Source organism: Centroberyx gerrardi, chromosome 5, assembly GCF_048128805.1.
Source record: "Centroberyx gerrardi isolate f3 chromosome 5, fCenGer3.hap1.cur.20231027, whole genome shotgun sequence".
In the NCBI taxonomy this organism is placed as follows: domain Eukaryota; kingdom Metazoa; phylum Chordata; class Actinopteri; order Beryciformes; family Berycidae; genus Centroberyx; species Centroberyx gerrardi.
This window is the reverse complement of record NC_136001.1, coordinates 6,356,937-6,371,296: the sequence shown is the minus strand read 5'-3', so window position 1 is coordinate 6,371,296 and position 14,360 is coordinate 6,356,937. Positions and strand designations below refer to the sequence as shown.

The 14,360-nt window shown below is 42.8% G+C and overlaps 1 protein-coding gene across 1 annotated transcript in view; it reads right to left on the bottom strand.

The window, feature by feature from the left end:
• LOC139912426 (copine-9-like) overlaps positions 1 to 14,360 on the bottom strand; it is a 110,808-nt gene that overhangs the window by 53,582 nt on the left and 42,866 nt on the right. Inside the window, exons 5-7 of the mRNA XM_071900211.2 lie at positions 10,222 to 10,261; positions 9,883 to 9,885; positions 8,741 to 8,817 (exon numbers count right to left, since the gene is read on the bottom strand). Coding sequence (XP_071756312.1) covers positions 8,741 to 8,817; positions 9,883 to 9,885; positions 10,222 to 10,261 — 120 coding nt within the window. The remainder of the gene's footprint in view (positions 1 to 8,740; positions 8,818 to 9,882; positions 9,886 to 10,221; positions 10,262 to 14,360) is intronic.

Genomic DNA, 14,360 nt, shown 5'->3' with positions numbered 1-14,360 from the left:
AGATTGCAGATGCAGCACGAATTCGCCGAGTTTTGACGTAATCGCTCTTTCCAACATGGCTGAACCGAGTCGTACGTGAACATAAGAAATTTCATACAATAAAGCCGAAAATCAACCACAAGTGTAAACACAAAAGACATGGATATTCCTTGATAACTAGTGCATTCAATTTCCTGTGGTATTTACATTCATGATCCCCTGAAATAGCTGAAGATTGCTTGCTAGCTAGGCTATCGCTAGCTCGATTGCTAACGTTAAATGTGTGTAAACAGTTGAGGAAATGTTCTCCAATTTTCCAACCATAAAGCACGTGAACGCAAACTACTCGGATAGCCGAGTTGTGACGTATTCCCGACTTGGAGAAAAGTACAACCCGACTTCGCTTGAACGCAGGGTGCCGTTCAATCAATGAGAACTGTGTAGACGCAATCAATGAGAACCAAGCGCATTTATTTTGTGTTCATCTCTTGTCAACATATATAAAGGTAGGAAATGCTACAAATAACTAAACTAAAAAATAGTCTAGGTCAAATAAAAAGCGAGTGTGAATAAAAAAACGATGAGAAATAGCAAACAGAGAGAATATTAGGTCATGTGGATCCCATGCTGCACATATGCAAGAGACTTTGCAGACTGTGCATACGTTCCAGCTCTACACAGTTATATGTCAAAGGAACATTTTAGCAGTTGAATGGTGAGTAAAACAAATAAAAATAAAAGGTGTTTATTTTCATAAATATGCAAACAAAGTATATAATTACGTCGCACACAGTAGTTTAGGATCTAGCCTAAATGACGGGAACATAACATTACTTAAGTTTGTGGAATAAGCAAAATTATTTACTTAGGTGGAGGAATGCAAAGAGTGACTTAAGTAGTAGAACTACATTAATAGTCGTTCGCCACAAACAAATCGTTCACGGATCTTCCATCAGTACTACTGCCTGCAGATCTTCATGCGGAGCCTGCACTGAAGCAGATCACACACACACACACACACACACACACACACACACACTATCCTGATGAGCCCGCGGGACCTCCATGGCTGGGAGTCTCCCAGGATCTCAGCACCCATTTAACCACACAGGCTGTTTGGAGGTGTAGTCGTAACACCACTGTGGGAGCCTGGCACACACGCAGGCCCTGAGGCCAGCATATGATCGACAGGAGGGGAAAAAAACTCTGAGTGTAAGGTCTGATGAATGGGAGAAATGTGCGAAACTGGCATGGTGAGAATATGACACATTTTTAATGAATGTAAGACACTGGCATCATGTAGGCCTACGTTTACCATCCTATACAGGTAGATAGCACTTTAACGCGCAACAGTAATCAATAAAAAAAGGGATAAACCTCCTGTTGGTGATCAACATGAGGTAAAACAACCACCAAATATAAATAAACATCAGTTATATTTTCAGAAAAGCATTGATTTCACCTTTTTTTACTCCTCAAAATACCCTCAGGTATCAGTTTGATACCACCTACTATGATACTATACTATAAATTTGCCTGATTAAGGCTTATATCTGCCTAAAAAGGTATGTAAAGTGAGATTTGGTGGGTTTACTCTCCATGATTTCTCGAAGAGTCGGATTGAGTGTCGCCCAGTCAGTCGCTAAACCAAAATAAATTATGCTGATAACCTGCAGGGTAAATGGCGCTATAAATAGCCCAAGACGGGAAAAACACTCCAAAAACCCTCAAGAATCCTCTATCACTGATGCCAGGGGAAACGGATCAGTTTCTATGTGTGCCAGTGTCTCCTCGCAGCATGAGTGTGACAGGGAGACGGTGGGTGGCGTGCTAGTGGCATCTCCAGCTAATTATCTATTTGGACAAAGATCAAACACCCCACAGTGGAAATTATGTTCAATGTTTCTGCAAGTCTGAGCATCTGACGAGCCAAAAACTCTCGGTGCAGGGTGGGAAAGGGTGGAAGAAAAAGGAAGAAAAGTGGAAGCATTGAAAAAACGTCTAAAAGTGCTTTGATAATTTCAAAAGTGTTCTGGAGATGGCACAGTATACTAATGTTCCCTAGAGATTGTGTTAATGCTCGCACCGTTTATGTTATTTACAAGTTGATTTCATTTCCCTTTGTTATTTGTGTATTTTGTTGTTTTTCTACAATTTTCCTCCTTGATGTGTCTCAATTATAGTTTTTTTTTCAAACCCCTTGGGGGTTCTTCCTCTAACCTAAACATTTTGTATTCTGTATTCTCTCTGTGTTTTATCATTTATACGTGCAAATACATCATTCCAAATGAAAGTCATAACCCTAAGCCACAGCAGAGTTGGGTGGTTTGGGGCCTGGAGGGCACAATATGTTGTGTTGTTTTTGTTTCAGCATTACCGCACCTACTGCTAGGAGAATATACTGTATACGGTCTGAATCTGTTATCAAAAGTTTAGGCAATTTGCTCATATTCTCACTCCGATTTGTTACAGTAGAGCTGGAAAACATTGTGGAGACCAGAGGTAGAACTGGGAACAAAGAAAGCAGCAAATTAAAGGTTCACCCAAGTAGATATATCCAAGGTCTTCTGCGTATTGCAAGGAGAGGCAAGGTTTAATTAAGAGGGTTAATATTAAAACCAGTGGGCAAAGCTATGGGCTATGTAGAAGGGGCTGACAGAGAGAGGGAGATGCGAACGAGGGGAGTGGGAGGACTCAGGAACAGCCACAGCGTTTTTCCATCTGAATCTTAATCTTATCAGGGCTAAGAGGTGCTCACGATGTGGAACGTAATTACAGGAATTTAAGAGGCAAAGAGTTGGCAGGATGTTGTGCTGCACATTTATGAGTGTGAGGAGGCATAGGGAACAAGGACAAAGCAACTAATAGCCCAACCTGTTGGGAAGAAATCCCAGACATTATGTAAGTCAGACTATTGTTCTCTGAATAAGTGATTGAACTGCTTATCACGGCGATTCAAACGCAATAACTTTTTACAGTAAATGCTTTCAATCGGGCGCTGCAATGTTTCATTTCACCACTCTATGTGATAGAGCTGAGTATTTTTGGAAAGACCCAAGAGGTATATTTATTCAACCATTAAATGTGTAGGCTGAACACTCTAAGACAAAAAAAAAACAACAATTCCATCATTCATATATGATTTATCTTTTATTTCTCACAATCTTGACATGCTTAAACCAAGTCATTACAAGCACTGTTAAGTATACCAGGCTCGTGTTTTGGGAATGCGGAGGCCGGGGGGAGCTCGAGATGTAATCGACTGTGCAGGAGGAATACTGTCGGCAAATAAAACACTGTCACCTTCCTCCTCAGGTGATTTAGCGTGGCCCCTCCAGCTCATACATCTCAATAAAGCGCCTCGACAGCTCGTTCCGCCTTTAAATTGGTGTTTGCTCCGATTTAATTTATTTTGGGAACGTGACTCTATTGTTTTTACAGGAGGATATTTAATTATGCATGTATGAAATAAATAGGTAAGCCTGGGTGGCACGGTGACCTGTGGGTACAGGCTCAGAGTTATTAAAACAAATGGCAGCGTGTGAGAAATTACAGAGAGAGGAGGGAGTAAGAAAGAAAGTAAGAAAGACAGAAAGAAAGAAAAGAGTTCTTGAGCTTACATCACGTTATTCCATCATGGAAAATTATAGGGCAAATATCTGCTCGGTGCAAATGCACTGCTATAAAGTCTCCCAAGATCTCTCAGAAACTGGAAAGGAATGCATTTAAAAACCTAAATTTGTTTTCTAAGTATCAAAAAGCGGGTTATGATCCCCACACTCGTACTTTTCTAAAACATAACTGTAGGGAGCTGAAAAAGACACTGAAAAGAATGGACTTTGGTGACAGAGGAGGAGTGAGGTGACACCTGGAAGCAGAAAGGATCTTCAGGAAGTCTCTCAAGGTTCACCACCACACTGAAACAACAATTTCCCACACGCTCTGCTCACGGAGTTCCCCAGGGCTCGATTCAAAGCCCATTTCACTTCCATCGTCCTGCGATGCTGTTCCATCGCAGAGTGCGGCTCCAGCCGAAGACTTGACAGCAACCGCAGCCTCACTACCCCGAGTCTCCCACACAGGAACTAAAGTCTCCTTTCCATGGCAACCCAGCGGTTCCCGGCGAGCACCGAGCACCTCAAAATAAATACAATTCAGAGAGGCACGAGGACGCGGAGACGACAGGCAGATCAAAACTACAAACTGGTACGCCGAAACTCATGCAACACATCAAAGGCACAACTTTGCTTTGAAGCTACTTTTCAGATCGGAATCAAGAGCGTTCGGAAAGCCAGCGTTCATCAGGTTCCACGGCAGAACAACAGAGCTGACATTAAACACTGGGTGGGCCACCGCCGGCCCAACACAGAGATGCCGTGGAGCGATGTGACAAATCAATGCAAGGGTCTGTTAACTGGTGGGAGTGATAGGGCTTGATCAAAGCGCTGAGCGCATGCCAGTTTGCTGTATCAGTGGCACACTGGATGGGGGTCCACAGGGAAACATCAAGCATCCCTCTACATATGGCTTTTTAATATTTAATCAGACGGACTGCCAATAAAAGAGATTTACATCTGAGGGGCAAAGCCCTCATTAAGCACAAAAGTTAATAAAGTGTGCAAGCTGATGTGCGCGTGTGTGTGTGTGTGTCGGCATTTGTTAATAATTCTTTTCTCAAACTTCAAATGATTATATGAAGTGTTTGATACATATTTGGCTTAGCTGTGGTTTATGGCACAACTTTGTGCCGAACTGCATTTGAAGATTGAAGTGGAATCGAGCGAGGGGCCTTGCGTCAACACATATCTGCATCACCAGACCCCACAGCTCAGGAGGACAGAGAGCTAATCAATTATGGCTCTGGGGAAGCGACCCCCCCAACACACACACACACACACACACACACACACACACACCCTCACCACCATTCACTGCATCACATCTGAGAGGGCAGAGAAGACTTCAGACTCACTGCAAATACAAACCACAGGAACAGCCTTGGCCGACTCCTTACCATATTCAAACCCATTTGAATTTCTAATGCGTGAGGCAGAGCAGGAGAAAATAGTTGGAGAGGAGAGAAGCCCCGGTTCTGTGTGGTATCATTAAAAAGATGGGGGGTGGGGGTGGTAGAAATAATTTAAGGAGAAAAAAAAAAAAAAATTACATTTTCAAAGTCTTATATGTAGGTCAGAGGCACTTGCCTGAGAGATAATGAAAAGAAATACCGGGGCATAACGTGTGTGTACACGTGTGCTAATATTTCATCACATTCGACTCTCTCACACGTAATCCTGAAGCGTTGACCCTGCCATCTTCACACACACCTGAGAATGCGTGTTCGATTAAAGGTGCGTTATGTAACCTATGACTTTAATCGCCCTCTGTCGGCAACCAGTAGGAGTTGCAACAACATCGACAGGTGTCTGGCGTCACACTTTCCCAACAGAGAGGAGTGAGCTAGCTAGTTAAAGCAGAGATCCAACAGAAACATCTGGTGAAGTAAGTAATGCCTTTTGCATTCGCCTTTTTTGGCTTGCGAACGAGGCTTTTTAGCCTTTGTGAAATGTCTTGTGACGCCGGTGGCTCGCTGGTAGCGCCGGCCTCCCATCGTTAGTGAAAATGCCACTAGCTGGGTGGGTGGGTGGGTGGGAGCTTACAGTGAGTTTTGAAAGCCAGGAATCTCTAAGTCAGTGGTTCTCAATGTGGGGTCCGGGGACCACCAGGGGTCCTTGAGGGGGTTCCAGGGGGTCCCCGGCAAACTGATGAATTGTTAAACTTCACCATTATTTCATTTTCAAGAAGTTAACACAATTAGAAAATTTAGAAGAATGACTATTTTGATCACAGTTTCGCTGTAATCTCTCCTCATGGAATTCTGGACAAAATCATATCTGACAATATTCTCTGGGTCTGAGAGACAAAATCTCATCAAATTGCGCTATGGGACAGTAAAACCATGCATATTGCCCCTTTAATAAACAGTACCCATTCTAGTGAGTCTCGATATGCTGTCAAGTGTCACAGCAGCCACACTACTGTCTGGAGAACTTGACTGCGGAGTCCATCACCCAAATGCAGGAGCCAATTCAGTTGAGGTCAGCAGGTGGGTGATTGCTGTTAACAGACACATTTATCAGCCCGCTAGTGCTTAGTACAATGGCAAGCTTGACGGAGGAGTGCGGCGTGACTTATGACGCTCGTCGTGGGCTTCCCTCATAATCCCGTCCCTCCGTTCGCTAAATGCCACGGGGCTCTTTTCCCTCTCCCCGCCCCACGTCTGAAAATAGATCCTCGCCGCGGCTCTGTCGTCATCTTAAGCAGAGGAGAATAGAGCGGCGTGGAGGAAACAGCTCACCCAGCTGGATTTCAGCAATACCTTCCTGCTCCCAGTTGCCTTGGAAACCCGGCTGTCATTAAGAGAGGATCAATATATTTTTATAGTTTCTCTGTGTGTTGTGTATGTTCTAAACTTAACACTCCAACCATGCATCACGTCATACACTGTAACAACACTATTCTGCTCTTCCTAACTTTGTGTGTGTTATGAACATCTGAGCACCCGGCAAACAATTGGACATCTCCAAAAGTTGAGCCGACATCCATAGTCTGCTACCTGTATCATTATGAGACATCAGGACTTAAATATACTTGTGATAGGAATTTTTACCATGCCATAATATCATAATATAACAGTATGGAGCGAGCTGCTTTTATTCAGCTGGGTGTTGACCAAGTGTGTGTGACTTGCCATCCAGGACGTACTTTCCTATAATCAATACACCCCCCCCCCCTCCCCCCCCCTCCTGAATGCACTTTGCCTCTTCCTAACACAACCCACGTCCGTCATAGGCCTCGCTCGATGGGACTCAGCCAACAACAACTCCCACCCCCCCCCATACACATACACACACACACACACATACACACACACACACACACACACACACACACACACACACGCCAAACTTGCTAAAATAGAGCGATGTCATCCAAGGGCATCAGAGCCTCTCTCTCTCATTGACAAGCTGTCTGAATTAGGAAACGCTCCCGCGGGCTGGTACGAAGACAAATGACAGCGCGGGAGCAGCAGCCAAATCAGCTTTAACAAACAGCGGAGGGTTCCAGACTGAGGAATATGATTTATAGATAGCTGATCATGAAGTATGCGCCTTACAACTCTGGGCAGAGGAGTTTTCCTTTCATCCGCTGAGGTTGTTTACGTCATCATATTAGGAGTAAATTCTAGCCAATCAATAATGAAGTATGAATATGTACTACAGCCATGCAGGTCATTTAATCTCCAATAAAACAAAATACCTGACAACCAAATAAACCCACTGTTTCGTTTTTTTTTTTTTCATGTCCTCTGTGAGATAACGCTTCAAAAGCAAGATCGGGACGGAACATATACCTAAGTCTTCAAGATGACCGTCTAATTATAGATGGAACCGGCGTTCGGCTCCCAGGTTCTAGCGCAAACAGGAGCCATGGCGGCGATACAGTGGGTTCATCTTGTTCCACGTTGTCAGCCCCAGGCACAAACACACCGCCACTCGCTCCTCCGCAGTCTCCGAGGTGGGAAGGAGATGCTGCCACTGTGTCGGATCCGCCGTCAGAAGCCGAGCTGACAGCGGCGGATCGATCAAAGGCAGACAGCTGACTCTCAGAATTGCATCAGAATTGAATCATATTATTGTATTATTACTGTGTTTTTGCATGTTTGAAGGTATTTCAGCAAACCATGACGCATGGAGCGGCATTGTATTATTTTTTAACCTGTATGCATCCCAGTAAGTGAGCATTCTTTTTTCAGCAGCTAATGTCAGGTACACATTACACAACTTGTAGTTGGAGAGTATGTCAAATTTAATGACTGCAGTTTCTGAATCTCACTGCACTTTCCGTCCTAGAGGGGTCAGATTTGACGACTAGGCATCACAGGAGGATGACTATCCATACGATTCCCTTGCAACATTTTCCCACACTTCGAAGAATCGACCAAAAAACGCGGAGCAGACCGCATTTGTTTGGCCGCGGAAATTATGGGCTGACTACTCTTCAGCGGGAATTAGAGGTGAGGGAGAAATATCTGCTTTGTGTATTGTACTTCCGCTTGAAATCTCATTGGCTGTTGTGGTCACAAGAGCCCACCCCTATGACTGGAGTCACAGGAGCTGTTAAGAGTGATAAAACTGAGACGCTGGGGGTGTCACACTAGTCGACTGCCTGTCACGGGTGTGCGCTACGACTAGGCTATGACTGAAAATCCTAGGGAAAGTTGCCTAGTGTGTCCTTAGCTCTTCTCATTCACTTTCACTGATTCGAACCACAGACCTTCTGATCGTCAGCGGAGGTAAATAACAGGTACAGGACATATCGCTCCAAGTGTATCATTCTGTATCCATGGCTTGCAGTGACGTCTGTGTGTTGTTGATGCCGCCATATTGACTCCCAAATTGTCTCCTAAAGCAGCGTTCCATTCTGACCACAGACTATATGACGAGCGACCATGAACAAGCAAACGTCTCACCTGAGTTCAGAAGAAAATATTTAAAAAAGACTAAGTCCTTGGAGGATGTGGCTCTTCCTCTATTCACAACTATCGAAAAGTCCTTTATCTTCAAGAGAAAACGTTAGCGCTTTCTCTCACTAATGGCGAGCATTTCTTTTGGGATTTAAATTGGGAGTCAACATGCAAGTCATGGATAGAAAGTGGTTGCTGGGACACAAACATTAACAGCAGTAGTAGAGGACTTACGAGAGCGTCCTCTCCAGCCTGCTGCCGGTCGAGCCGATGATCTCCCCCAGCGTACAGAACATCTGACCCAGGAAGTCCTTCACAGAGCAGAGGAGAGCAACACACGGTTAATACAGCACAACACAAGAAGAAGAAACACCACAACATTCAAAAACGGAACCACCAAAAAAAAGCTGTTTACGCTACAACAATATCACATATAATGAGAAACAGCTGGGTTTTTTTCCCCTTCCTGAAACACATAACTCATTACAAACACAATGAACAATACAACTTGACAAAATGTACTTTATGTTGTTTTTTTTTTTACTTTCAGTGTTGCATCTTGTCACTCACTCACATTATCACTTTACCTAAAGAAAACAATGAAAACTTGATTCCCAGCTCCCATGGTTTATTTCAGATGCATTAGCTCTCCAAGACGACAAAGCATGACACTTAACATGCATAAAATGGTGCCTTATGATGTTGCATGGCTTATTTAAAATGCGTTGTTATGCATTTCACTTTACTTAATTAATGGTAATTTATAATGTTGCATGGATCATTTTAGTACACTATGAGCACTTATGATGCTTTGTTGTGTTTCTGTAGCACTGAAATACACATTATTATAATCCATTATAACCCTCCTCAGACAACTCTGATAGATAACTACTCATAAACATTCATAAGATGATTGTGCTTCTAATTCATTACAAGTTATATTTATGAGTACTGGTGTAATGCATCAGTAAGCATTATGTGTTTTTATAAAATGGGTGAGTGCTTTATAATTCCTTATAATTGCCATTATAATGCACCATACATATGGTAGTCAGAGAAAGTGTTACCAAAAATGCTTTAGGAAACGAACTGGCGGCTATGTCTTGATAAAAAAATGACTTTTTTGAGATTACAGTCTTCATCTTGGAGAAAGGAGGATCTGTTCACAATCCAACCCAGATGGTCCATTATCTCTGGGTCAATGTGCCTCTGTTCACATTTATATAAGTCAGTAGGTAGGCACCGAAACACACTGAAAGGTCATCCAGCAGTATGTTTTATGTAATACGAAGGCTCTGCTCTGGAAATGTCCAACAGATAACAAGGGCTTTCAGGAGAGAGGAATGGAAGAGGGACACTGCGTGACACCGGCCTACCTTCTGTTCATCCAGGTTGGAAGGCAATAAAGAAAGACAGACACAGGTTAGGGGGAAAGCTGCAAAGACACGACGAAAACACTTGAAGTTGATATTAAAGAATATATTCTCTGTTTTCAAGAAGTAATAAAAGCAACGGCTAATATTAAACAAAGGCTGCTCTGTTACACACAAGGAAACAAGAAACAAAGGTGAGTTGTATTCTAAACTACTTTGATAAATATTGTTTACATTTTAACAGTGATATCAATAAAGCATCTTTGATTAACTTAATTAAATTACTCCAGGTCTTTGCATGGCACCACTAGGAACATAATGATGGGTTTTCTTTCTGCTTACATGTTTAGAAAGGTTGGAGCTTCTGGTATCCACATTGTACCTGCAATATACAAGAAAACAGCGCACTGTAGGTGCTTTGCTCTTGTGTATACACCATCATCACCTCACAACATAATGTAGCAGATACAGACACCCAAAGAACAGGAAAACCAGAGAGCAGAACCTTTATTAAAAAAAAAAATCCCTTCAAAATCCCCCAGTATACCTCCACTTGACAAGCAACACAGAAATAATGGACAGCTCGCCTGGGAATACACAAGATAAACATTATGTTTGCTAAATAAATAATTAGATAGTGTGTACATAGGACGGATGAGTCAAGAGTGCTAAAAATTAAATTTATGGATCTGGAGCAGCGCGGCAATGTAATGAATTCTGGGATCAAGATTGAAGTCACTCCCCTTTCAGGCAGACGTGTTGCTTTTTTTCCCTTCCTCAAGGCTACTGTCTCTCAGAGGAGTTCCTCTTAAGTGCCGGCACGAGGGGTTTCTTTGAAAAGGTTTTTGTTCATGTTTGACAAAGGAAATCCACTCTTGCGCTGAATAACATTACACAGACATCATGTATTCTGCAGCTCCTGATCTCTCTCTGGATCCCTCTCTCTCTTCCTCTACTCCCCTCTCTCCCTTTCTGCTCCTTTTCATTTGCTTCAAGTCTTTCTAAAAAGTCTACGGCGATGGAGGGTGACACTGTGCTCGCCGTGCTCCGGAGGAACCGGCAGCCTTCGCGTCACCTGGTTGTTGTTGTTTTTTCCGATCCCCTCCCCCTTCCTCCGCTTCACGTGTCTCATCAGAGAGCCGCATGTTTAACCTGACTGTAATTAACAGCTCCAGTCCTCCGGGAATTCAAAGGTAGCCCAGAGTAGATGCAGGGTCTCTTATGAAGACGTTGTAATAGGGATTCTGCGGTGGTTTTCTTTATTGATTCAAGAACAGCACAGAGTACGCTCGTATGCTAGTTAGCTCAACTTTACTATAAAGACATACAATGCAATAGAGCTCAGTTCCCAAGAGAAGAGGCTGCCTTGGAGAAGTTGAGTGACAAGGCCTCTGGATTGAATCCTGGCACAGAGCGTCTATTGTAGTGCTAATGGAGTTTCTGCTGAAGCCCTGTGGACCCGCTGCTCCCTTGCTAGCCGGGGTCGAAAGTAACACTGAGACAGTAAAATATCAATCTTAAAACACTTAGCACAGAGACTTCAAGATCCAGAACGCTAGAAACAGTTGGCACAAAAAGGACCACAATGGAAATAAGCCTTTGGGCTTTATTGTGTTTTTATCCTTTTGATGATTTCTGTATCTGGGGCATCCCTGGCTAGAGGGGCCACTTGTATTTTAATGATCAATAAAGAATTTCAATCTGTGTTCCTTCACAAACTCAACGTAAAATTTTGCATTTCAAAGTACGATACGACACGATACGATGCAATACGATACGATACGATATGATACGATACGATAAGACGTGATAAGACGCGATACGATACAATTAGGGGTGTAACGATATATCGTGGGATGAAATTTCGCGATCCAAAAACGTGACGATAGGCATCATGGAGGTGAAAAATGGTTTGCGATATCAAGTAAAGCTTATCAATTAGCTGCGCCACCAAAATCTAGACAACTCTTTGTTTTCATTGTACATACTTTAAATGCCAGAGGGCGGAATCAGTAATCCTAGATCCTAGTTTGCCTGACTGCCGTTATGACGTCATTGACACCGACGTTCACCGACATTCACTCGAGACCCGGATGAGCCAGATGTGTAGCGTGCAACAGGAAATCGAAATACACTTGTTATGTTACGTAACATTATCATTGTTATTTTGAAAGAGACAGAGGTAAGTGTTGTGAGACATTCTCAAATTCTCTATCCAGTCTGTTTCCTCAACATTGCGGTTGTTCCTATCGGTTCTGCGGTCTCGGCCCAAATGTTGCGGTTGAAAGTATCAAGTTCATGCGGTGGAAAAAGAGAATATGACGCCGCTGCCAGTGGCGGTTTATTAAGACCTTATGGATACATTGACGCCTCTGGTTACTGGTGTTACTGGTGTGTAAACTGAAAACATAGGCAACGGTAGCCGCCATATTGGTCTGAAATAAACGTTACTATGGTTACAGACATTATTTACAACCATCGCGAGGTCGGAGGAGTGGAGGGACTCCTGTTAACCCGTACAGACACAGTGGTAATTTTACTCCGCTCTGCTCCAGTGTGAACCAGACATATGCAAATTCACTCTCATTCATAAATTCTGTTGTCAATTCTGGCAGTGTGTACGTAGCTAACTGTCAAAGGTGTCAGCTGCTGCCTGAAAATGTTGACATGCTAATTTTCTTAAAAAAAATAAACATGTCCTCCTAGGTTAGAAAATCAGTGTCTGAACATATTTGTTGTTTTAATTTAAGTTTAAGTTTTGTGGCCTGCCTGGCCAACTAAGGTGTTTGGAAAATGTTAGATCAACCATGTTCAGACATTTGCACTTAATTGTAAAGAGGACATCCTTGTTTAGACATTTTATTTTAATTTACAATTTGTTTCATTTAGACAAGCATCCGCTGTTAAAAGCTGATTTATTTTATTCAACAGATTCCATTATTTGCTTTTTGCACTGAAAAATATATAACAAAGAAAGAAACCATTATAAAAGAAACTGTAGGAATAGGTTAAACTTCAAGTTGAAAATATATTTTTTTTTTGGACATTTTATGTCTAAGCAATAAGGAAAGAATCTTCTACAGTCATAATTTGTTTCCATTTAAACTTTGTTAAAAATATCGTCATTGTATCGAACCGTGAAGCCTGTACCGTGTATCGTACCGAACCGTGAGCTGAGTGTATCGTTACACCCCTAGATACAATACAATACGATATGACACGATACGATGCGTTACAGTACGGTACAGTACAGTAGAACTTTATTGTCAGTTTATTTCCCTGGCTCCTCTGCCTTGTTCCCCCTTCCCTCTTCCTTCTTTGATAACTTCTATTCCTTTTTTCCCAATGTTTGTTTTTGCCCATCTTTCCCCTATTCTATTCTCTCTCCAACCTCTTTTCCCTCTTCTCTACTGTGATTTTTTTTTGTTTTTTTTGTCTTCTATCCCTCTCTCCAGTTCTACCATTTTTTCCCCTTTTCCTATCCTCGGTACTCCCCCCCCCCTCGGTCTCCTAGCTCTGTGATGGACAGGTGAGGGTTCTGCATGGTCAGGAAAGAGAGCAGGACAACGTGGCAGCGTGACAGGACTGACAACTGTGTGACGGACTGACCAACGGTCTGCCTCGCATCAGAAAGAGGGCAATTTGTGGGTAAACTGGTTTCAAGAACAGAAAATTCTGGGGGGAAAAAGAATACTGGAAGCCCTGTAAACCACTTTTTACTTCTTCTAGTCACACAGATTGAGAGGGCGTAAAGTGTTGGAGCTATTTTGGGAAAAAAAAAGATATCTACAGTACCCACTAAAATCACTTAGACCGCCTGCTGCTTTTTGGGTTTCATTTTTTCTAAGTTCAGCGTACACCAAGTGTCGGGTTATAGGGCTTTTGAAGAGGGAACTAAAAGCTGGGAACTAATGGAAATAATGGAAACGAGAGGAAATGGAAGAGGGCCACCAGCTATACCACCAGTGGCGCCGCAACTTGCCAAAAAGTGCCAACTGCAGTGCTCTCTTTCATTTAAAACAATTTCATAAAAGTCACTCCAGAGCCCTCACACGCACTTTCATTACATCTTTACCCTCACTGTACCACTACTAGTCTTCAATCTCTCCGCTCCTCCATTTCAACCAAAATCTCTCCCACCCCCAACACTAGCTTTCTACAAATCTCCTTTACCGACTATGTAAAACTGAGCTCTATATATCTGGCTTGGGTGGGATCAAATGAAATTATCACACAGTAGGATAAGCCTGTGAGCGATGGCCAAATGAGATTTGAGTGTGGAGGAGCGATAGACTTGCTCGAAAATCTAATGACCTTCATTTACATGGCAGGCTGTCGACAAGGGAGCTGGGGGGGCTTTTGTATCAGAGACAAAGGTGAACACATTTACTGAAAGCAGGGCTGTGGAGATTGCGCTTTGATACAATGCAAGCAAATAATGAGAGAGAATTGTTGCTTCATGTGACAGAATTTCGCCACAG